Source organism: Saccoglossus kowalevskii, chromosome 10, assembly GCF_978046115.1.
Source record: "Saccoglossus kowalevskii chromosome 10, keSacKowa6.1, whole genome shotgun sequence".
NCBI classification, from domain to species: Eukaryota; Metazoa; Hemichordata; class Enteropneusta; family Harrimaniidae; genus Saccoglossus; species Saccoglossus kowalevskii.
The window spans coordinates 13,676,913-13,703,948 of record NC_140650.1 but is presented as its reverse complement, the minus strand read 5'-3'; the positions used below and the strand labels follow the sequence as shown (position 1 = coordinate 13,703,948).

General features: G+C 34.0%; 1 protein-coding gene across 3 annotated transcripts in view; it reads right to left on the bottom strand.

Moving 5' to 3' along the window:
* LOC100329053 (prominin-like protein) overlaps positions 1–27,036 on the bottom strand; it is a 65,153-nt gene that overhangs the window by 19,879 nt on the left and 18,238 nt on the right. For all 3 annotated transcript variants that reach the window (XM_085504274.1, XM_085504275.1, XM_085504276.1), the window contains exons 3-18: positions 22,694–22,770; positions 20,222–20,424; positions 12,555–12,675; positions 11,969–12,035; positions 11,526–11,615; positions 8,495–8,694; positions 7,890–7,964; positions 7,308–7,448; positions 6,505–6,575; positions 6,239–6,391; positions 5,838–5,961; positions 5,165–5,347; positions 2,147–2,287; positions 1,349–1,429; positions 976–1,059; positions 354–560 (exon numbers count right to left, since the gene is read on the bottom strand). In XM_085504274.1, the coding sequence (XP_085360400.1) occupies positions 354–560; positions 976–1,059; positions 1,349–1,429; positions 2,147–2,287; positions 5,165–5,347; positions 5,838–5,961; positions 6,239–6,391; positions 6,505–6,575; positions 7,308–7,448; positions 7,890–7,964; positions 8,495–8,694; positions 11,526–11,615; positions 11,969–12,035; positions 12,555–12,675; positions 20,222–20,424; positions 22,694–22,770 (2,018 nt within the window). The remainder of the gene's footprint in view (positions 1–353; positions 561–975; positions 1,060–1,348; positions 1,430–2,146; positions 2,288–5,164; positions 5,348–5,837; positions 5,962–6,238; positions 6,392–6,504; positions 6,576–7,307; positions 7,449–7,889; positions 7,965–8,494; positions 8,695–11,525; positions 11,616–11,968; positions 12,036–12,554; positions 12,676–20,221; positions 20,425–22,693; positions 22,771–27,036) is intronic.

The window sequence follows — 27,036 nt, the reverse complement described above, 5'->3', positions numbered from 1 at the left end:
CAGCTGTCTGCAATGTATAATACCTCAATATTAGCATTATTTGTAGCAGTAAACTAGTTTTATTAATTTGATAGTGTAGGGTAGGATTGTGAACCTTCAACTAAGAATCCATTCTTAATCAGTGAATTGGTATTAAAGTCTACTCCTGCATATAAGTGAGTAGTGTTGACAAGAATCTTACCTGCGTGACAGCATAATTCACGTAATCATCTGTAACTAGAAGTAATTCTTCAGCATATAAGTGAGTAGTGCTGACAAGAATCTTACCTGTGTGACAGCGTAATTCACGTAATCATCTGTAACTAGAAGTAATTCTTCAGCATATAAGTGAGTAGTGCTGACAAGAATCTTACCTGTGTGACAGCGTAATTCACGTAATCATCTGTAACTAGAAGTAATTCTTCAGCATATAAGTGAGTAGTGTTGACAAGAATCTCCTCAGTATCATTTGAATTTATCTGATCCTCGGCTGCCTGGGCTTCAACAATTATTACATCAATACTGGATTGTATTTCATCATTTATTTTCTCTAGTGCAGTCAACTGTACAACAAGATGGTCCTTAAGATGAAAATAATGAGAAGTTGTAATAAATACATTGAAAATATAGAGATCAAAGTAAGTACCGGTACACCTGAATGATAGTAGCATTTATCATATCAGGATATTCCTTCACTTGTATGAGTCAAATCAAATGATAACCTTATGTTAGTTTTATTGTGTATTATTTTATCATATAGAAATATAGAAAATATAGAGATCAAAGTAAGTACCGGTACACCTGAATGATAGTAGCATTTATCATATCAGGATATTCCTTCACTTGTATGAGTCAAATCAAATGATAACCTTATGTTAGTTTTATTGTGTATTATTTTATCATTAGACAAAAAAGTAATGAATTTCCATGAGTTTCGCTTTAGAGGGTAAATTTAGGATTTGAGTACATTACAATAGTAACAAATAATCCACTCACAGCAGCATCTTCCATGGGTTCTACCAACTCTTTGTCGATCCTTCGGAGCTCTTGAGAATCATTTGTAAGGGCCCATCGAGTTGCCTAGTGATGAAAAGGAGAAACACAATGAATACAGAAAAGAATCTTCCCATCACAGTGAACTACATAAATGCATTACTGTTTACTATGGAAATTTATATTGTAAATGCATTAATTATTCACTGAGTTTAAAATACGCTAAATTAAATCTACATGAACATGTAAAATAACAATAAAACTCATTAGAAATTATTAATTTTCTTCAAAAGTTATTATAACAGTATATATGATAAATAAAAAATAAAAATATTCAAACAAATGAACTTAGAAACAGTAGCAAAATATTACTTACATCATCTGAGATATTTGCAGCTAGATTGTCAATAGTATCAGCATATTCTGTTAAATCCACATTAGTTACATTATTACTCAACTGTGGAGTGGACAATAAATACATTGATTAACCACTGAATATTCATTACCTCTATTTTCCCAATTTTAAATGTTCAAGCCCTGGGGCTTATGATCCGGGAAGCACAGTCATCAGAATCTGTCATTCTCTCTTATGTGTTGAATCAGGAACACATCCATACATTCGGGTGATAAGGCGACATATAACACCATTACAAAAGTATGTACAAAATGTATTCTGATGCATGCAATAAAGTAGTCCCAAAACATCACACTCAAATAAATAAATATATGTATAGAATTTCTTCACAACTCAACAGATCTCTGTGCAAATGGGTTTAATAAAAGTAGCAAGCTATTCCTGATCAAGGGAAGAACATTGAGAAAGAAGAGTAAGAAATGTTTCAGATCAAATTTCAGTTCCATTAATATTTGAATAAATTTGGACAATAATGATCATGGTACTATCAACTCACATGTCAAGGGTATGGTTATCTATAATAATGGTACATGTATTGTTTTATTTCCACAGAAATGAAGAATTATCACACACAGACCAAGTTTTGACATGATAGGTGTTTTTTAGTACGAACATTTGGATGGATTGACACTGGGAACTTGTTTTAATTTCTACACAGAATGTTACCAATGTGAAATTATGTCCAGCCCATTCATTAACATAGAACTTACTGAAAAAACCCATACAAGTGAGGACAATTTTGCCAGGTTTTATATTCACCTCATCAGTAAAATCAGTAAATGATGTGTCATTCAAAGCATCTTGGAAATCTCGTAAAGCTTTCTCCATATCAGTGGTGAATATATCAATATCCTCCAAGTTGATGTCAATAGAATCCAATTTCTCCTCAATACCGAGTTCCTAAAAATGAAACAACATAGAATACTGAAAATACAAAACGATGATGCAGTTCTGTAATGTAAAATGGTTAAAGGAATCTGATATAGTGTTGATTTTCACCACCACCCCCCATCAATCACAAACAATATTGTTTTTGAAAGATTTCAGATATTTTAAACAAGCAGTTTTAGTATCAGGTTTTAGTATCAGTATATAGACAAGCAGCCTGTTGGCTGAGATATCTATATATGTAATATCAAAGCAATCGGACTTGCAGTTTTTAACAAGAAGTCGAAAATATCACTTTTTACCAAAAATGACAAAAATATTCACCAAAATTAGAGAATTGAAGATATCATCACGAAATGAACAAATCTGAGAAAGGTCTACATGTAGTATCTATATATTTAATATCAAAGCAATTGAACTATTGGTTTTTAACAAGAAGTCGAAAATATCACTTTATACCAAAAATTACAAAAATATTCATCAAAATTAGAGAATTGAAGATATCATCACGAAATGAACAAATCTGAGAGAGGTTCACATGTAGTACCTATATATGTAGTATCAAAGCAATTGGACTTGCGGTTTTTAACAAGAAGTCGAAATTAAAGCTGCAAGCAGCGTCACAGGGTCCCCAAGCTATCACACAAACATGTATATTCCATAAATAATGACGTCACTGGATTGCCATTAAGGTAAGTTTCCATGTATTTACCTGGTTACGGTTATCGAGATATGTTTTTTTTAAAAAGATAATGAGGTATGTGCTTATGCATATTAATGACCTTGCATGACCATATATGGTCAACTGTTATTTTAATTAAACCTCTTGCTCAACGTTATCATAATAAAACAGGATTCATCATCCTACCTGCAACAGTGTTTGAGATATAACGATTACGCATATTAATGAGTTCACATGACCATATATGGTCATCTGTTATTTTAATCAAATGTCTTGTTCAATGTTGCCATAATAACACTAGATTCATCTTCCTAACTGCAACAGCGTTTAAGATATAACAGTTATGCATATTAATGAGCTCACATGACCATATATGGTCATCTGTTATTTTAATCAAATCTCTTTTTCAACGTTCTCATAACACAGGATTCATCTTCTTAACTACAACAGTGCTCGAGTTATAACAGTTATGCATATTAATAAGGTTAGAAGCCCCCACCCCATGGGTGCCCAGCCACGTGGCCTAGCAGTGTGCTATTGGGGCAAAATGATGCATCTGATGACACAAATGCACTTACAAAATTTGAAAGAAATCAGACTAATATAAAACATATAGTTGCATAATTTCTATTTTCACAAAATTCAAGATGGCGGCCAAACCATGTGACTGATCAAAATAATATTATTTTTCTCATATGGAGCTAAGGCCAGGCATGGTAAATATGCAAACATCTAGTAGATTGGTTGAATCACCTCTGAGAAACAAATGCCCAAACTTTTGGTCAATTTTCCTTAAAATCCAAGATGGCATCCAAACCATATGACTGATCTGAAATCTTTTTTAGGTTTCTGAAAGAGATTGATATAGAGATGCCATACAGCAATATTGAAAATAATCCCTCAAGTGTGGCATGAGTAAAAAACTACTTCCTGTTTAGAAGAAACCCAAAATGGCGGCCAAACCACGTGACCAATCATAATGAATTTCTCAAATCTAAATCTGCACTATATGTGGAAGCTGAGTACTAAATATGAGAACATTTTACTCAGCGGTTCTGAAGAAGAAGATTTTAAAGTGTTTTTTGCTGTTTTTAGGAAAAACAAAATGACGGGAAAAGTCACGTGACCGCTAAAGTTTTTATTGCTGATATTTATTACACATGAGTTGTACTATATTCCCTAAATAAATCTAGATGCCTAGACCCTCAGAAAGTGGTCAAACAGCCACTTCCGGTTTTATTTCAATCCAATATGGCTGCCAAACTAATTGGCCAATCAAAATTCTGAAAGCATGTTGCACCAGTTCACATTAGGGACTATCAGTATAGAGCATTATCAGACCATTCTGTTCAGCGGCTTGACAAAAAAAGATACGGAAGAACGAAGAAAGAAAGAAAGAAAGAAAGAAGAAAAAACCGAACGATAATAATAGGGACCTAGCCCTTCGGGCTTGGGCCCCTAAAAAAACGGTCAATAAGAATAGGGGCCACGCCCTAAGGGCTTGGGCCCCTAAATATCACTTTTTACCAAAAATTACAACAATATTCACCAAAATTAGAGAATTAAAGATATCATTACAAAATGAACAAATCTGAGAAAGGTCCACATGTAGTACCTATATATGTAGTATCAAAGCAATTGCACTTGCGGTTTTTAACAAGAAGTCGAAAATATCACTTTTTACCAAAAATAACAAAAATATTCACCAAAATTAGAGAATTGAAGATATCAACATGAAATGAACAAACCTAAGAGAGGTCTACCCAAGGTACATATACACCAAGTATCAAAGCATTCAGGCTTGTAGTTTTCAAGAAGAAGTCGAAAAAGTAAAACATTGACACGGACGACGACGACAGACAACAACGACAGACAATCACTCATATGATAAGCTTCGCTCGACAAAGTCGACAGCGGAGCTAAAAAACTAGTAACTATAGTTGTAACAACACTAAACTGAACCTTAATTAGAGCAAATACTGTAAAGGGGTTAATTTTTCACTGGGTTTTAATTTGGCTTATTTTGCTGACTGGAGATTGCGCTAATTTAAAACGCACTGAACATTTCTGAAATGGTAAATCAGCGAAATTTAAACCCAGTGAAAATTAGTCATTTTACAGTACTGATACTCATCTAAGTAATCACACCTATTAAGCAGTCACAACCAATGTTCCGACTGTCAAACAAGCAACTTGACAAGACTTACCTCTTTATATTCGGTCAGTTCACTCACATTGAAGAAATGTACTAATTGTAATGCATCATACAAAGGTTCATCTCGTCCACAGTCCTCAAGGAGACCAGATACAGTCAAGTTAGAGTTCTCATCAGGATAAAGAGTATCACCCAACCAGTACCCATCTGTTATTAGTCCAGGTTGATCTATTGTCTATTGTAGAAATAACAGATCATGGTAAATTACACTTCCTATGTATGACATTTACATTTGGGTACAAAATGTATGATAATTTTGCACCAAAGACAACAGGTGATTTTCAGTTTAGTGTAATATCCTGCTCATTGTATGAAATGCACGGATCTAGTGTCTGCCACAAAGATCAAACAATTTGATTTGCTTTTTTTATAGCTCAATGTTGATCAGTGAGAAGGGAATATTGTGTTGAGATACCCTTACTTCATCAAAAGTTATCATAAACATTAAAATGATTGGCGTTCTGTCATCTTGTATCTGCTTGTCAAATGAGTTTGTATTGTTCTGGAACAGCATTAATTAAAACAAAATGGTCACCGATTGAGCATTATGAGTCAGACCACCAAACTAAAACACCTGTATATTTTATGACATGATGTAGAATGAATATATACACCAATATCATATACTGATGTTGATTGTTTGAGTAAAAAATTTTTTTACAAACCTCTTCAAATAGTTCCAATGTATTCAGTGGTTCACACAGTTGAGCAATATTACCAAGTGCAAAGAACATAATCATCACCAGCAAAACCAGCAACCAAGAAAAGAAAAAAGAGAATGCAGCGCCACTGGAAAAGGTAAAAGTTTAACATTAGAAGTGAGACACATTTATAAAGATCGGACGTGAAAGTAACATCACTGTGACATCTTGTTATACGCACGAGTAATAACAGGCATGCATGGTGAAAAAAAAATATAGCAAGACACCAAATGAGTCAACCTTGAAATTATGTGATCACCAAACACAGAATCAGGCTGTATTCAAGGATACTGCTAACTCTATGTTCACAGCATAACTGCTGTTCATAATGACGAAAAAATTTAGACATTGCTAATACAACTTACGCAACCAGTGTATTTCCTCCTGCATTTGATAATCTAGTTCTCTCCATAGGGTGTGCCGATTTCTTTGTCCCACACGTACCCATTGCCATACCAACAATGTTGAATATTACAATGAGTAAAGTCAAGCAGGCTAAACCAATGCATGTATAATACCTAAAATAATGAAATATACCGCATAGTTTTTGATATAAGAATGTACATAGTTATGAATGGTACATTAAGTGTGTGAATAAAAATTGGCGATATTTAATAGAATCAATTCCTACCTATAATCATCAATTTGTTTGATTTTCTCCCATATGTCATCATCGTCTAGACCATTTATTTCTTCTTCAAACTGCATAAGTCAGACAAAAGTGATACTAATTATTTTAGTAAATAGCGTTTTTTAAATAACATAATCATTCTTATTCATGTTACATTTTTGGAAAAATTCAATCTTTCTATCACCTAATGCCAATTCAAGTATACAATGTATATTTGACCATTAACGTGAATGAAAATATTGTGTTTTGACAATGAGCTGTTATCACTGTGTTTAAAAAAGCTAATGCTGCTTTTCCACCAAAATAATAATTAGAATTTTCGTTTTATATAAATCAAATATTAAATATCTAAGGTCTGCCTTATATGATTTCTGATTTTGATCAACACAAATAAATGTGTTTTTGCTGCAGGTGTACTGTCTAAAAAAGATTATGTAAAATGTACGAGTCGTTGAGCCGATAAGCGAATAAACAAACAAACCAGATAAAGGCTACCTGTCTATTTTAGTGAAGTCCCTTGAGTGGTCACTATATCCAAGTTTGACTGTAGTTAACATCTACCAACAGAACACCCCAGCCTTCAAACATTGTCTCATCAGGCTTACAAACATTGACTAGTTAATGAATACTTAAAGCGGAGGGGGCGTCACCTGCACAAATGTGGGAATTGAGTTCTAAGTGACGATAGGATGCTAAAACCACAAAGGCTCATGTGTAGATGCATGTTTGTGAACAACAACAACGACTATAGTCGTTTCCCACATGCGCAGGTGACAACTCCATCGCTTAAAAAAGTCACTTACATCTTGCACAAAATCATCCAATTCATGAAATCCGTCTTCGGTTTGATTTTGAAAATCATTTAATGCTACCAACACCTCATCCACAAAATCTTGTGTTTCGTTGTTTATTTTTTCAGGAATACTGTCAAAGTTTTCTCTAGCCTAAAATTTGTTTAGAGAAATATATATGTTAGAGAAGTTTGAGGAATTTCAATTCAAAGAGAAAAAGCATTTTCCAACACTGAAAGAATTTACTAAAACATACAAAATCAACCATGTCATATCGAAGTCCCATGTGAGACGCATAGAACGCATACATTGCATTGTGAGATGACAGTGAAACTTTAATTCATTTCAGTCCAAGAATGACAGCCTGTTGGCCGTATTGACTCCACTGCCTGAATTAAGGTATGGTTTGTTGTCTTTGTAACATCTCTGAACCACTGAAATCTGATAAAGACATTTCTCCACATGGTATCTAGTTTGAATGTAATCAATAAATTGAGAAAACAATCAAAGACAAATATAATTTAAAGCAAAAATGGATCATCGCTGACAGAAATGTGGTGACAAATTGTTACTTATGAAAAGATAAACTCTTACCTTATCTTTTTGCTCAGAAAAATCCTGATCAGTCACATTTTTTATGTTTTCAAGTTCATCTTCAAGGCTAGGAATCTAGAGTGCAATAAATGCATGAATGAATGTGTCAATGATAAAATGACTGTATAAAAACAAATCAAAGACAGTTCCTAATAATCATTGCAGACCTACACTAGATAATTTCTATGACTTGTGAATGAATTGACAGCGTTTTTTGTAACCAAAAGATTGCCCATCTTGCTGAAGCATCGCCCGTAAACAAGATTTTGGATGGCTGTGTTATGGACGATATATATGAATCAACTAAATCCATGTTGAATGGTAGGAATGCTTAGTTTTGGTGGAGTTTTTCCACTAAATTGGCTGCCTGTCAGCATGTAAATATGTGGTACATTCAGAATATACATAGTTTGATGCAATCCGGCCCAGCATATCAGGGATAGGGTTTCAGAACAGCGATTTTGAAAACAGAATTGCTACCACACAGTAGACTGTTAGTCCTTCTTTCACGTAAACGTAAAGGAAATCTGCATTTTGGCATTTAACCACTTCTTTTTAATTTATACATTATGTAATGGCAATTTTCAGAGATACAGAATACTCACCGATTCCAAATCCATGCCTAATGTAAGCTTTTCTAAACTCTCCAGAATTTTTGTACATGGATCTAAAATACAGCCAGCAACAGTTGAATTCAATGATGTTGCCACATTCTCCAAAGCTTGCTCCAGTATAGTGCTATTGTCTTTTAATTCAACCAGTGTAGCATTAACATCAGACAACAGTTCTCTAGTCAAATCCATTTCTGTGAATATTAAATCAAATATAAATTATAGATGAATGAATGTTACAAGTGACATTTGGAGCAAACAGCAATGTGTTGATATATATCTAGCTAAAAGACACAAATTAAGAATGGACACTTGATCAGGATTATGTAAAAAATTACAGTAACCAAATTGGCTTTTTAATTTTATAATCCTTAACTGTATGTACCAGTAATTTGAAATCACAAGCATCGATAATTCATGGTCTCTGTTTGGCATTAGTCTATCTCAATGATGAGTAAAATCCACACAAGTTTAACAACATCTGTGAGCTAATATTCAGCAGAATCAGTGACCCAGTCAGCCATTTTTCGCCAGAAAAATACGACTTTCACCTGTAACCCAATATGTATGACCATGATGAAAATGAAATGAACGACCTTTCATTATACTAAAGTTTGATTGATATTGCTTCTGGCTTCTCTGAGAAATAGACTAGAAAGGTTTTAGTATCAGTATATAAACAAGCAGCCTCTCGGCTGAGATAGCTCCGCTGTTAGCAATGCACATTTCAATTAAAGAACAGAAGATATCGTCGAAAATATCACTTTTTACCAAAAATGACAAAAATATTCACCAAAATTCGAGAATTGAAGATATCATCACAAAATGAACAAATCTGAGAGAGGTCCACATGTAGTACCTATATATGTAATATCAAAGCAATTGGACTTGCGGTTTTTAACAAGAAATCGAAAATATCACTTTTTACCAAAAATGACAAAAATATTCACCAAAATTAGAAAAATTAAGATATTATTACAAAATGAACAAATCTGAGAGAGGTCCACATGTAGTACTTATATATGTAATATCAAAGCAATTGGACATGCGGTTTTTAACAAGAAGTCAAAAATATAATTTTTTACCAAAAATGACAAAAATATTCACTAAAATTAGAAAATTGAAGATATCATTACAAAATGAACAAATCTGAGAGAGGACCACATGTAGTACCTATATATGTTATATCAAAGCAATTGGACTTGCAGCTTTTAACAAGAAGTTGAAAATATCACTTTTTACAAAAATGACAAAAACATTCACCAAAATTAGAGAATTAAAGATATCATTACAAAATGAACAAATCTGAGAGAGGTCCACATGTAGTACCTATATATGTAATATCAAAGCAATTGGACTTGCGGTTTTTAACAAGAAGTCGAAAATATCACTTTTTACCAAAAATGACAAAAATATTCACCAAAATTAGAGAATTGAAGATATGATCATGAAATGAACAAATCTGAAAGAGGTCTACCCAAGGTACATATACACCAAGTATCAAAGCATTCAGACTTGTAGTTTCAAGAAGAAGTCGAAAAAGTAAACAAGCAGCCTGTCGGCTGAGATAGCTCCGCTGTTAGCAATGCACATGGCAATTAAAGAACAGAAGATATCATTAGAAAATGAACAAATCTGAGAGAGGACCACATGTAGTACCTATATGTATAATATATCAAAGCAATTGGACTTGCGGTTTTCAACAAGAAGTCGAAAATATCACTTTTTACCAAAAATTACAAAAATATTCACCAAAATTAGAGAATTGAAGATATCATCACGAAATGAACAAATCTGAGAGAGGTCCACATGTAGTACCTATATATGTAATATCAAAGCAATTGGACTTTTGGTTTTTAACAAGAAGTCGAAAATATCACTTTTTACCAAAAATGACAAAAATATTCACCAAAATTAGAGAATTGAAGATATCAACATGAAATGAACAAACCTAAGAGAGGTCTACCCAAGGTACATATACACCAAGTATCAAAGCATTCAGGCTTGTAGTTTTCAAGAAGAAGTCGAAAAAGTAAAACATTGACACGGACGACGACGGACAATCACTCATATGATAAGCTCCGCTCGACAAAGTCGACAGCGGAGCTAAACATTGACACGGACGACGACTGACAATCACTCATATGATAAGCTCCGCTCGACAAAGTCAACAGCGGAGCTAAAAAGTGTCAAAAATGGTCACCAGTCAGCCATTTTCACTTGGATCATGAGGTACATTGTAACTTGTCATGCATATATATGCAAATATGCATCATCTTTGTGTAAAATTTGAAAAAGATCAACCAATCCGGGTGAAATGATTCCAGACAAACACACAGGACCCAAATTAATAATCCCTGTTTTTTGAATTGCTACACTATGAGAAAATCATAAAATTTCCATAGAATTATTTGTCACTTATTTGAAGAAACCTTTCACTCAGCAAAACATATTTATTGGTTTTCAGAGATAAACATTTGTGAAATTTCTAATTTAATGAAATCAAAGTTTACAGTAAACTGAATCTTTATTTTATCCTCACTACATGAATGAATCTACCAATGGGAAATCTTTAATATGCTACCTGTGCAGCGGGATGACACAAACAAATGAATCCAGATTTTTATACACATCTGACATAATAATTTGAGCAAAGTTATCACTATATAAAAGTTTAAAGACAAGTCATTGTTCCAAAATCAAAATATATGGTCAGAAATTAAACAGGATATACTATTCATGCATTTTGTGTATGCAAACTGAAATTCATTTGTCCAGGGTCATGTACAGAAATAAAGGAATATGATCAAAAAGCAAGATTTTAGACAGTCAACAATCCTTGATCTGATTTTGAAACTAATTGTAATGGACATGTATTCTAACATGTAGAAAACAAGCTTGGGTCCCCCCCTCCTTATCCCAGCAAATTATCAAGAAAGTGTAAACCTTTCAAATTTTCTGCACTCCTAGAAGAGACATCACTGTGAACACATTCCAAGTCATTAATGATTAACAAAGGACTTACGTTGTGAGAGACTATCAAAACTGGCTAGTACAGGATCAACAGTCTTATTCAAATAGTCCTGTACCGGACCAGCAAGACGTACACCTCGTTCTACAATAGAAAAAACAACAGGGACAAATATTAAATAAGTCTATTTTAACAAATATCGTTAGTAACAAAAGACATCACATAGCAAACAGAAAGTAAACATGACCAATTTGACAGTCATGATAAAACAAAATAATGTAGATGAATTTGGAAATAATGTTTTCGTCTTCACGAGTCACTTTGATGTGTCTTCATGCTGTTAAGTGCTCTATAGCATTTCACAATGTTATTATTTGTAAATTCAACAAAAACACAATACAGGTATGAATATAACTTCTTTAGGGCTACTCCCAGTGCTATATTCTTTTGTTTATTCCATCTTATACAACAACAACAAAAATGATATATGTCAATACCGTCTAATATTATCGTGATTTCTTTTACAGCAACATCAAAGGAATCAATAACAATATGTTCAAATTGCTGTAGAAAAAAAAAATTGTGGCATTATTGACATGTTTCAATATTTATAAAATGAGACTATATAATTAATAGATTGTTGGATAATTTTAACAAATTATAAAAGTGGCTAAATCAGCATTTTGAAGAAAAATATACCCTACATTTTGTTAAATTATTAAAATAATCCAGCAATAGTATTATATAGTCCCATTACTCTATCGTCGTACGCCACAGCCTCAACCTCTTTTACGGCAAGCCTACACAGAAATATTTCGTTGAGTGTCAGAGCGGAAATAAACTCTGGCGGCGAGAATACATTACTCCAATCATATAGTCTGGATAACAATTTGATGACAATGTAAATTATTACATTAATTATGATATTATTATATTAATTTTTCACTGATTCAAATCAATATGGCAGCTACATGTATGTAATTTGGTATCTGGTTTTGGTACCCAGTCTACTCTACCAACTGACAGAAACAAAGCTGGCTGCTATGAGTATACATTAGTGTAATATAAATGTAATATATTCACCCCAACCACTCCATCTAAAAACGTCACAAGATCACTTTTAATGTTTTCATACGAGTTGTAACTCTCTTCAGCATTTCTTGTAATCAAATCATTAGATAGACTTGTACAGGCCATACCCAGTCTGCAATAAAAACAGGATTATTATAATGTGGTACATATCACAAACAGGTGGAACTATAGCGCCCCCTTGTGTCCAATAAGAAAAATCTTTTTTTGTATTCTCTTCATTTTCATGGTTTTTTTTATTTTATTTCATGAAGATCTCCCGTGAGCTTCATAAAGACTCTTAAAATTCAGCTGATAAACCCCACCACACTTTTTTTATGTTCTGATGTCTTATTTTTCCCATGCCAAATCCCATTGACATTCAGTTCAATGCAGCAGCAATACCAAATAATATTATTTTATAAACTTTGAAGATGACTTAATTATAAAAACAGCAAAACATTGGATGCAACTGGAGCGGGTGACCCCTTAACCTCTTCCAACCAGTGTGCCCTCTAAGCCAATATAATGTATCCTTGACACAGAATCTGTGATACAACTATTGTTGCTCATTCTCTAGAGCACTAAAGTCGCAACAGAAAATCGTACATTATAATACTGCCAAAATGGCAACTATCCACTTTAAAAAAACATAATTTTTTTAAAACAAGTCATTGAAAATGACACAGTCCCCGTTAAATTTTTGAAAGTTCTCTTTGTGCTCGTCATATTAAAGCGGAGGGGTTGTCGCGAGCGTGTCCTTGAAACTTGAGTTTCAAGTGGCGTATACAACAGATTGTTTATTTACATCAAAACACGTGTTCCGTGTAGTAGTCAAATATGGCCAAAAATAAAAACAGCCGTTATTCGGCCAACTTTGATCTGATTATGAAACACACTGATATGTATGATGTATGTGCCAAATACGAATGAAAATGGTAAATAAATTGTGGAAATATAGTAGTGAGGCCAAAAAGTCAGATGGCTGTCAATCGGCCATCCTTGACCAGATTTTGAAACAAATTGTCATGGACATGCATCCTAACATGTATAAAGTACATGTATGTGCCAAATTTGAATGAAAACTGACAGAGCACGTCCAAGATACCGCATAAAAAAAACAAGCAGCCTGTCGGCTGAGATAGCTCCGCTGTTAGCAATGCACATGGCAATTAAAGAACAGAAGATATCATTAGACAAGTCATGAATGACACTGCCTTCGCTAGTTGTCATTCTAAAGTTGCATGGACATAAATTGGCAAACGTGATTTCTATGGCATTTTCAAGTTTATAGCACTCTCCATCCAGGTCAGCATTATTCTCAGCAAGGAAACCAGATAGCACCAAACCAGTACAACAGGTAAAATGACAAGGAAGTATACAAATCAGATCTGCAAATATGTAGAGTCAGTGTTGTGTCTGTTTGGATAAACTAGTTTGTGGCCCTGGATTAGTTTCAATATCTCTAATAAGGACAAGATTACTTCTCATACGACAATGATACAAATAAAGTGCAAAAATCCAGAAAAATATTATCAAGTTTTTATTATCATACATTAATATTAACAAATCGTGTGAAATTTTATGTACAGAGAAACACATATTTATGCTTTGATTGACAGAACTTCTCAAAGTAAAAAAAAGAGGACCTGCGAAACTTTATACAATTGTAAGACACGCAGTGAATAGTACCGGTATGTTTTTGTAATACATGCAGTTCCAGTGGCTTTGCTTTCTGAGAAAAAAATCTGGCTCTGCACCTGAAAAAAAAAAGAACATTTAGTCCAAAGTAAGCAGAGGTTGTAGCATATGTGCTCCCATTGGCTGTTAGATTTAATTAAAAAAGATATTTGAGTCTTTTTAGTACGAAAAATATTACTTAATAAATTTATACCAGCCAGAAAGAAATTGCAGTTCACACTGTACTATTTTAAACATGTTCTACCAAAGTCTAGGATGAACTAATTCAACAGTCTGTTTCCACTCTACAAAGTTGTCAAATTAATATTCACAGGATTCTGCAAAAATAAAATATTAAGAATGTGCAAAAAGCCCGAGTACTTGTGTTTTCAATGTCATTAAAATCTGATCAGGGATATGCTGAATATTTCACTTGAGCTGAACCAAATGGATGCCAAGCTATCAAAAGAAATAAAAAAAAAACTATTGAGAAAAATACAAAAAAATACATTTAATATAAGGGATTGGTCAGTTACTTCGGCCTAGGGGGGGTCGGTGGATCAGTAGGGGGGTTACCCTGTTTTTGATTGTGCGAATAGGGGGGGTCACCCTGTTTTTGATATCATGTTTTCCAGAATTCACACACGCGCTCATGCATATATTTTTAAAAATTTTATTTCAGAACAAACGATAAAAAAGTTAATCGTACAAATGTGTTCTTAATAATAACTATTACCTATATTGCCAATAAATTTGTTGATGCAAGAAATGTTATAGGCTAAATATTTTGAGGTTAAAGTTGCCAAATAACTAACAGATTATGCAATGCGGCTAGAACCCCAATTATACAGTTAAGTTTTAAACACATCCCAAGTCCATGTGCTGCTGATATCAGATTATTTTATTTAAAGTCTGAAGTCAATATTGTATAAGATATTTACTGGATTTATCCAATTATAACAGGAGACGGAAAGACAACACAGCAATTAGTACAAAGAGCAGTGACAGTTTTTGTTCAGCAAAACAAAAAAGTTAAATTTGTGAAAATGCTGATATATAAATTAAAATAAATGATGAAAAAATAAATAAATAGTTTTTTTGTTTTTTTAACTTTTAAATATGCATATTTTGCTCTGTAAAATACCAAAATCCAACACAAATTTAAGCAAAAATCAAAGTTTCCTTTGTTTTCATAAGCACAGACTGTGCTTCGGGTGTAAAGCTTTCCTGGTCTATAAGATATGAAAGATATTTTAAATCCAACTTAGTTTTCAAAGAGTTCAAACCGCCTAGATTCAAATCCTCGTTTCCTATCTTATAAGGGCGATTATCGAGTAAGTACTCCACAGCTTTGCTTTTATTTACTATCTTTAGCAGAATAGATTTCCCTCCTTCCTGCAGCCTTTTCTGTAGTCATTTTTTGGCTTTATGCTTCCCCTCCCCTCCTAAGGTCTATTAAATGCAAACGCTAAAAAATTATGTCAAAATTATGGCAAACCATGATATTTTCAATGCACATATAATACATTTTGTAATCATGTCAGAGCCAAAACTGTTAATGTTTCTTTGTTTTTGTAGGGGGGGTCAGCATGTTTTAAGTTTTAAAATATAATGTGGGGGGGGGGTCACCCACTTTTTTTATTTGATAGGGGGTGGGTCAACTGAGATTTACAGCTGGCAAAATGGAATCTGCCGACCCCCCCTAGGCCGAAGTAACTGACCAATCCCTAAAAGCAGATAGAAGTGCATAAAAAACTAATCAGCAGAGGTAGTGATCATGTAACCTAAGTATGTCAAATTTCTGTTGAACTGGATTGCATTTTCTCAGATTGGCTGCTAATTTGCATACTAATTAACATATTGTAGTTGTATTAAAATAATGTATAAAATAATATCCTGAGTTTAAAAAAAAAAAATTATGACTATTAAGTCAATATCATTAAAATTGAGGATTACGTGAATTTGACCCCCTCCCTAATATTGTTTCACATATCCCTTAAAAACATGGCCGCCGTTAAATCCATCTCAATCGAGGTCCGTAATTTATTTTCCTGCTCATAATGGAGATAAATTATGGTAGCTAAACATTGAAATTGCCACCCTGACTTCAGTACCGAAATAAATAGCTGATTGGGAAAATGTGTCTCTGTTGACAGAGGTTCGATTTACCGATAAACTTCAACACCGCATGGAGCATGGAGGTCCCGGTCACGAGTGTAGTAACGCACTCGGGTATCATATTTACTTCAAAGGTAATTTAAAAGTGATGATAGATTCATTGATATTGAATTACAGTACTTTTCAATTTCATCATTGCTTTCAAGCAGTCACGGTTGGCCGAACTTGACTTGTGTTTTCTCGATAATTCTAGTCTAATATGTCGTCACGAAACCAATGAACACCGGAAATAGCAATCGTATATCACAGAATCACGATCAGCGTGTTCTAAACTTTTACGTTTTTATTATTCCAGTATTTTATATGCCAAACGTTATTCCCAAGCCTCCTAAATGACGAGATAAACTTTCGATTTACACGTTTCATAACCAGTTCTTGAACTAATAGCAGGACTGTTTTTCTGGCAAAGTGTGACACTGTGCGATCGCTAGTTTCTCACTAAAGTCAGGACACAAAAGGATAAATCAAAGTTCATAATAAATATCATAAGCACAGTTTCTTACCTTTGAGATAGAATTTAATCTATATAAGCCTTGTGCAAAGAAAGATACAGTCCCGGAATACAATATCCTCAGACGAAATCGACGCCGATTTCCTCAGCGGTTAGACTGGCGCATGCGCAATACGGTATGCCAGTTCTCTTGCGAGATGTCGTTAAAACTCGGAAAAATGTTGAAAATCACAGAAAAACACAATGAAACTTTGGCGAATCCAAAAAATACTTGGCGTGCATATGTATGGCATAGAGAATTACATTTGCACCAACTTGGAAAAAAATTGGACAGAGCATATCAAAGTTATAAGACTAAGAGGTAAAAGACGGACGGACGGACGGACGGACGGACGGACGGAACCCAATCTATAAGCCTTCGGCAGACTTCGTCTGCGAAGGCTAAAAATGAACAAATCTGAGAGAGATCCACATGTAGTACCTATATGTATAATATATCAAAGCAATTGGACTTGCGGTTTTCAACAAGAAGTCGAAAATATCACTTTTTACCAAAAATTACAAAAATATTCATCAAAATTAGAGAATTAAAGATATCATCATTAAATGAACAAATCTGAGAGAGGTCCACATGTAGTACCTATATATGTAATATCAAAGCAATTGGACTTGAGGTTTTTAACAAGAAGTCGAAAATATCACTTTTTACCAAAAATTACAAAAATATTCATCAAAATTAGAGAATTAAAGATATCATCATGAAATGAACAAATCTGAGAGAGGTCCACATGTAGTACCTATATATGAAATATCAAAGCAATTGGACTTGCGGTTTTCAACAAGAAGTCGAAAATATCACTTTTTACCAAAAATGACAAAAATATTCACCAAAATTAGAGAATTGAAGATATCATTACAAAATGAACAAATCTGAGAGAGGTCCACATGTAGTACCTATATATGTAATATCAAAGCAATTGGACTTGCGGTTTTTAACAAGAAGTTGAAAATATCACTTTTTACCAAAAATTACAAAAATATTCACCAAAATTAGAGAATTGAAGATATCATTATGAAATGAACAAATCTGAGAGAGGTCCACATGTAGTACCTATATATGTAATATCAAAGCAATTGCACTTGCGGTTTTCAACAAGAAGTCGAAAATATCACTTTTTACCAAAAATGACAAAAATATTCACCAAAATTAGAGAATTAAAGATATCATTACACAAGTCATTGTCAATGACACGTCGCCGTTCCGTTCATATTTGAGTGACATATACATTCAAAGCAGATCATGACCGAAATGCACCTGCATATGTACAACACATTGTACTAAATCTGAACAAAATCCATCCATGCATGACTGAGATCCGGTTCCGGAATTGTGAAAATACGTGATTTTGATGCATTTTCGGCCTTAAAATGGCCATCATTCAGCTATCGTTAATGAGATCATGAAACAAATGCACATACATATTTGTGACATGATGTACCTTGTGTGTGTGCAGTTTGAACTCGATCAATCCAAGCATGTCTCAGATACGGATCCAGAACTGAATTCTTTAAAACAAAATGGCCGCCAGTCGGCCATTTCAAACCCGATCCAAAAAAAAAAAATGACGTGCATCAAGGTCCTATTATGTTTAATGTATGTACCAAATTTGAACAAAATCCGTCCATGCATAACTGAGATCCGGGTCCGGAATGGTGAAAATGTGCGATTTTGATGCATTTTCGGCCTTAAAATGGCCGCTATTCGGCTATCGTTAATCGGATCATGAAAAAAATGCATGTGCATATGTCCCATATAATGTGTGATGTATGAGTGAAGTTTGAACTTAATCGGTCCATGCATGTTCGAGATACAGGTGATCACGGACGCACGCACGCACGGACGCACGGACGCACACAGGGCAAAACATAAGTCCCCGTTTTCGGACTACGTCCGAACGGGGACTAAAAATGAACAAATCTGAGAGAGGTCCACATGTAGTACCTATATATGTAATATCAAAGCAATTGGACTTGCGGTTTTTAACAAGAAGTTGAAAATATCACTTTTTACCAAAAATATTCACCAAAATTAGAGAATTGAAGATATCATCATGAAATGAACAAATCTGAGAGAGGTCTACCCAAGGTACATATACACCAAGTATCAAAGCATTCAGGCTTGTAGTTTTCAAGAAGAAGTCGAAAAAGTTAAACATTGACACGGACGACGACGGACAATCACTCGTATGATAAGCTCCGCTCGACAAAGTCGACAGCGGAGCTAAAAAACAAGATGCCTGCCAGTCGACCATCTTTGATCCAATTGCGAAATAAATCGTCATGGACATGTATTCTAACATGTATAATCTATGTACCAAGTTTGAATGACAACTGACAAAGCATGTCCAAAATACAACATTTTCAAAAAAACAAGATGGGTGCCAGTCGTCTATTTTGAATCGAATCACTAAACCACTGCATGTGCATATGTCCCAAATAAGGTACTAGGCACATGCAAAGAATGAACGGAATCGGTCCACAGGATTCTGAAATATGACTCTGGACAGACTGACGCACGGACGGACAGACACACGGACGGACGGACATACTCAGGAACTCACGGACGGTCGGGGACATGTATCCTAACATGTATGATCTATGTACTAAATTTGAATAAAAACTGACAAAGCATGTCCAAAATACGACATTTTCAAAAAACAAGATGGCTGCCAGTCGGCCATCTTTGATCCAATTGTGAAATAAATCGTCATGGACATGTATCCTAACATGTATAATCTATGTACCAAGTTTGAATGAAAACTGACAAAGCATGTCCAAGATGCAACATTTTCAAAAAACAAGATGGCTGCCAGTCGGCCATTTTGAATCAAATCGCTAAACCACTGCATGTGCATATGTCCCACATAAAGTACTAGGCACATGCAAAGAATGAACGGAATCGGTGCAAGGGATTCTGAGATACGACTCCGGACGGACGCACAGACGCACGGACACACGGAGACCGAATTATAAGTCCCCGTTTTCGGACTTCGTCCGAACGGGGACTAATAAGGCTGGTGACCCCAAACTTTCTTTAAAGCGTGGTGGTCGTCGGCACGACGACTGCCGCCCTTTAAGTACAATATATTGCAAAATGAGTAAATTCCAGGTATTTTCATGAGCGGCTTCTACCGTATTAACCAGTCTCAGAAGAAAAATTATTTGGAGTTTACTGTGAGTGGCTATCTTAAAATACCAGTCGAAATTCTTCTGAAGTAAACCTGCTTGTTTGCATGGGATGTGCAGGGGCGTGGATCATAATAAATTTAACTGATTCATACATAATTTGACTTCACAGTGTATTTTCACTTACCCCATGATGATAGTGATAGTAAGAAGTGCTACAGAGAAGTACACTCTTTTACATGTGCTTGCTGGTGCTTTCTGTACACGTTTCCCACCACATTTCTGACAGCAACGACAGCAACAGAAACACAGACATACTATTGGCAGTATAAGAATATACAATAGACCAATGAGAAAACATATGACAAAACCAAGCATGTATTCTGCTGCCTGCAAATATACAAAACATAGCACAACTATTATAACCTTGCTCACGATGTCAATACTGCAAACCGAGAATTTAGGGAGCCAGGAAAAATCACAAAACTTGTATAATTAAGTCACAATGGCTTTCGCAAAACTTTGTCCCGGTGAACACTCCTAACTGATAGCAGCATAACATGAAGGTTTACAAGTACACAAACGAAGCAGCTTTTGGGGTTGAACAGCACCACCAACTGGTGAATTCAACTATTATTAAGATTATGACGATTTATTTTGCATTTAAAGAAGTTTGTCATCAATAGTTCGAGCTAGCACAGGCATCGATGACATCCATTGCAGTCTTGCATCAAAATCTGGAGGTCTTCTGGAAGGTATTGGATGTCTGAGCATAGGTGGACGACCCACTCAGGACATAGTAAAATTAATGAAAAAAAAACTGCTTTACATCAACACAGTAGCTACTCTATGAATGATATTTCTATCACACATTCACAAATTGCATATTTTCATTGGGTTTAAATTATGCTGATTTAGCATTTCAGGCATATTCAGTGGGTTTTAAATTCACGGTTTTATCATTTAGATAATGTGTTCTATGCTAAATTTTACATGTTCACTGGGTTTAAATTTCACTGATTTACCATTTCAGGCATATTCAGTGGGTTTTAAATTCACGGTTTTATCATTTAGATAATGTGTTCCACGCTAAATTGTACATATTCACTGGGTTTTAATTTCGCTGATTTACCATTTCAGGCATATTCAGTGGGTTTTAAATTCACGGTTTTATCATTTAGATAATGTGTTCCATGCTAAATTGTACATATTCACTGGGTTTTAATTTCACTGATTTACCATTTCAGGCATATTCAGTGGGTTTTAAATTCACGGTTTTATCATTTAGATAATGTGTTCTATGCTAAATTTTACATATTCACTGGGTTTAAATTTCGCTAATTTACCATTTCAGGCATATTCAGTGGGTTTTAAATTCACGGTTTTATCATTTAGATAATGTGTTCTATGCTAAATTTTACATATTCACTGGGTTTTAATTTCGCTGATTTACCATTTCAGGCATATTCAGTGGGTTTTAAATTCACGATTTTATCATTTAGATAATGTGTTCCACGCTAAATTGTACATATTCACTGGGTTTTAATTTCACTGATTTATCATTTCAGGCATATTCAGTGGGTTTTAAATTCACGGTTTTATCATTTAGATAATGTGTTCCACGCTAAATTGTACATATTCACTGGGTTTTAATTTCGCTGATTTACCATTTCAGGCATATTCAGTGGGTTTTAAATTCACGGTTTTATCATTTAGATAATGTGTTCCACGCTAAATTGTACATATTCACTGGGTTTTAATTTCACTGATTTACCATTTCAGGCATATTCAGTGGGTTTTAAATTCACGGTTTTATCATTTAGATAATGTGTTCTATGCTAAATTTTACATATTCACTGGGTTTAAATTTCGCTAATTTACCATTTCAAGCATATTCAGTGGGTTTTAAATTCACGGTTTTATCATTTAGATAATGTGTTCCACGCTAAATTGTACATATTCACTGGGTTTTAATTTCGCTGATTTACCATTTCAGGCATATTCAGTGGGTTTTAAATTCACGGTTTTATCATTTAGATAATGTGTTCTATGCTAAATTTTACATATTCACTGGGTTTAAATTATGCTGATTTACTATTTCAGGCATATTCAGTGGGTTTTAAATTCACGGTTTTATCATTTAGATAATGTGTTCTATGCTAAATTTTACATATTCACTGGGTTTAAATTATGCTGATTTACCATTTCAAGCATATTCACTGGGTTTTAAAATCACAGTCAGCAAAATAAGCAAAATTAAAACCCAGTGAATAATTAACCCTTTTACAGTATTCACTGCCTGGCAACCATCACTGTGAAAATAAAGGCCAAAAACTCTCAGAAAAATGTACTTTGGGATAGTTGTTGAAACTCTCCTGAACAGTGTAACAAGATTACCCCTACATGTGCAACATATATTAATTTGGTTGTTCCAGATTGCCTCAAAGTTAAGTTTGTGCCATTTCCTAGGCTTTAGCTGTTTTCACCAGCTTTTCGACAGGTGTTCTACACCAGCTTACACAGAGCCCATAGAAATACATGGTACAGTGGTGCTCGTCTTAGCAACATAGAACATTCTGTGCTGTAACGGGCTAACCCCGATCCAAGAATTGAAGCACTTCAGTCGTAGTGACGAATTAGAAAGATTAAATTTACTTACATCAAGAATAGGTTCTTTAAGGTCCTCTGAATCATATCTATCTGATAAATTCCCTGCTATTGCATCACAGATGACATCTGTATAAAAAGAACATGGCATTCATTACCATATTATAAGAAACCATATATAATTTTCAGACAATGACACTTCATTGTTAAAATGCAGATCCAGTTATTGACACTTTGTACATATACATAATATCAGTAGTGTTAATCAAGCCAAGAATAAAAATTGTGTGGTTCCCTTCTATGTACCCTATTTTTACAGCCTGACTTTGAAAATGCATCACAAAATTGTACCAGACATTGGATGGGATTTTATTTTTGACTATTTTTGAAAAGTATAGGAACCACAACAATTTTTGTTGTTGTCTCTGTCTACAATTTAGATTATTTTTTACTTTTCAGTCGCATATAAAACTGTGTTTGAAACATATGCAAATGATCAACAATATATTTCACACAATTTAATACTTGAACAGAGTTTGGTAAAAAAACAAGCAGCCTGTCGGCTGAGATAGCTCCGCTGTTAGCAATGCACATTTCAATTAAAGAACAGAAGATATCATTAGAAAATGAACAATATGTATAGTATCAAAACAATCAGACTTGCGGTTTTCAACAAGAAGTGGAAAATATCACTTTTTACCAAAAATGACAAAAATATTCACCAAAACTAGAGAATTGAAGATATCATCATGAAATGAACAAATCTAAGAGAGGTCTACCCAAGGTACATATACACCAAGTATCAAAGCATTCAAGCTTGTAGTTTTCAAGAAATCGAAAAAGTAAAACATTGACATGGACGAGGACGAGGACGGACAATCACTCATACGATAAGCTCTGCTCAACAAAGTCGACAGCGGAGCTAAAAAATCAATAAATGAATAATGAATGCATTGATTTTCTACGAGTCAACATTTTGTCAGAAATAACAACGAATAAATCAACTGTCTGTTTACAGTATAACGGATGTGAATATTTGATGAATTCCAAAATAAGCAAATAGAACCCTTGCACGTTGCATTATTGCAACAGGATACAATTTTGACCTGATTAACCACCAGGGATTTTTTCAAACATGGGAACAGGGGCGCAGTGCCCTCATGCCATGGTCATGCGCCCCTTTACCCTAGGCAGCAGATTCTCTGGCAACCATAGGATTCTGAATGACCAGGAATCACATGTGGCCAGAGTCTTCAACTGAGACCTGACTGATAGTAATTTTGGCCCCAAGGAAGCCATAGAATTGCAGTGCTCCCTCTTGCAGTTTTTTTCTAGAAAAACCCCTGAACCAATTTACTTGTAAATTGATTGATGTGAATATTTCCCTTGTGGGAATATTTTATAGCAAAAGTTCATTCTGTTGGCAGCACACATAGTAACAAAGATGCATTTTGCATGTAACTCCAGACAGGTACATGACAAAGAATTGCCCTTGTATGCTTTTTTATATTTACCATAGACAAAAATTTAATAATAGTGACATCCCTACTGAACTACTAGTTTTTAATATTCATAAATTTTACTCATCAGTAACTAATAACTAATTATGAAATTTATGTATTTTCAATTACTTTCTATAGCAATGCAACAGTCATATACCAAATATATGACAGCAATGTTCTGAGCTCAAGCATATTATAACTACAGCAATATATATAGTACCAGTTTGTGGGTGTGGCAGTTTAGCATGTTCAAATGCTACCTCATAAACAACATATATTTGAATAATTTAGTGATAGTTAAAATACACTACACCCCACCCGTTCTTTTCCAGGAAAGTGGGTGTGGCCCTTAAACATATACCAAACAATACAAACAAGATTTAAAGCAATTTTCATAATATCCAAAACATCAGTGATAGCAATAACAGTTTCACATTTATTCTGTGCATCACAAATAATACCTTTTGAGCCTCCAAATTATGGTCTGTCTCTTAGTAGTCAGCATAGCAAAATGCAAGTCACGTGTTGTGACTACACAAGGTTCTATTATCAAAGAGGTGGTAATTGTTTGTTTGTTTTTCTCTTGTTTTGTCATGCCAATGGACATGGTTAATAAAATCCCTGCTGAATAAACCAGAAAGTGGGTCAGAATTTTACTACATAAAGACATTAATATACATGAATCTACACAACCGAACAGTTTCAACTGTCCCACACACCTGTTGATGCATTCATTTTAATCTGACATGGTCAAAGTGCAACAACGGAACAAATATACAATGTATGTCAGTATCATGTTATGAACACGCCCAAATAATACACCCAAACTCAACAAGTTCTATCATACAAAACTAGATGGTGAAAATATCTTTACATATACATATATATATATATATATAAGGCAGGCTGAACATTTTAAAGCTATGATTCAACAGAAGGGGCAATAGTTTGAATTATTATGTGATAACCTGTAAAAAAAAAATGTCAAGTGTCATTGGTTGGTAACTGATTAACCCACTGATATAGAATAGTCGTGATGTTTTCAGGTTATTTGTGTTTACTTATCTGTTTCACTATATCCATGTTCTGGTTTGTTATCTGAAATGGTGGCATGATTTAACCTATATCAGACGCGCATATATATACCATTATACCAACTTTGAATAAAGCATGTCTGAGATATTGGTAAGAACATGAAAAAATCGGTAATCATGAAAATAAAAAGAATATAGCCTTAAGTTAATTTGAATAAAATCACAAAACCAACTGAGATATATCAGTACCCTATCCTGCTTGATGTTCAAATCAACCCCTACACATTTGAGCTTTATGGATGAAAATTTAGGAGAATACGCACAGAATATTAAGTACTGTCCTTGTACCATATTTAAACAAAATCAGTGATTGTGTATCAAAGAAATGGTAGAACACACAAGAAAAAAAATGGCCGCCAGTCTACAATATACAATATAGTCTACAATAAGAAATACTCTTGAATTTAACACCTAAACCTATGAACAAGAACTAAAATAATAAAGCATTACTATATTTGTTCTATTAGAAGCACATGTGCAGTACTAACTAACAGTTGTATTTATTATAAACTGTATTATTGAAATAGGAACTTAATATGAAAACATATATACTGTTAGTACCGTCTTCTTATCGAATTATACATTCACAAATTGCTTTGAATGTCAATAGAGAGCAACAGTATTCATATTTCTAATGACTAAACGACCCAGAACATGGTTTGCAGTCTGCAGACAGCAGTACGTGCAATGAACATTGAAATGTTATACAAGTATTGCATAGCCACAAAACACAGACAAGCATTGTGTTATTTTTTTTTATTTCCATTTATTTGCTCCATATCCATTATCACCCCCCTCCCTTAACACTATTTTAATGTGGATAATTTCATCACCATCAGCACAAGAGACATTTCTCAGCAAACAATATAGTTACATTTACGATTCACAGTTTGATAGATTCTAATTGTATAGTAACTATCTACTTTTTACAAATTTCCTTCAAAAGCTTTTCTGTAACTTTCCAGGAATCCATTCATATATTTAACAAAGCAATTCTATACAAACCAACATAAAGTAAAACATTTATTCATAATTCCATTTACAGCTTTCTCCTATTATGAGCATCGCTGATTCAGCACTTAAAATTGCATTCAGACACAACACACAGGAGCGAAAAATAAAATTACCCATCTGAATCTGAAATTGTTTAATGTACAAAACTACAACATTTATTATTGCCATGACTTTACATATTTGTCACAGTATTACATAACTGTGTATAATTCGCTTTTAGTTATATTATACATATGCATATGACATAAGACAACATTATCCCGATTAGGAGTATATTTTTCTGATATAAGCAAGAAGATCACCATTGTAACATGAAATTGAATTTCATATCATATTTCATCATTATACATGTATATTATATTATCTTCAGTTATGCAAAAATAATCATACAATTTATGTGTACCTACAATAAAATTAGTTCTTTTAATAGAGCAAAGTAATCACTCTATTAATTATGAATTTATTTATAAGTGTGCATATCAGTCAATGGCAGAATGATGGTAGATGTCAACATAAAACAAACACAGAAACGCAGTTCAGCTATCAGAAGAGCTACTACTACTGCCAACAGACAGCTCAGCTCAGCTGATCCGGCCACATACATGTAGTTACAGCCATGTTGTTGAGTACTGTACTTTTTTATGTTTGTTTGAAAGTGTCGCCATGCAGTTTAATATTTTGTTACCCTGTTAGTATAGCTCAAGGGGGACACAGTGAGTAAGCTCTTTTTTGGCCAATAAATTATTCATTAAATTATAACTACACATGTACAAAATGTAGGTCTG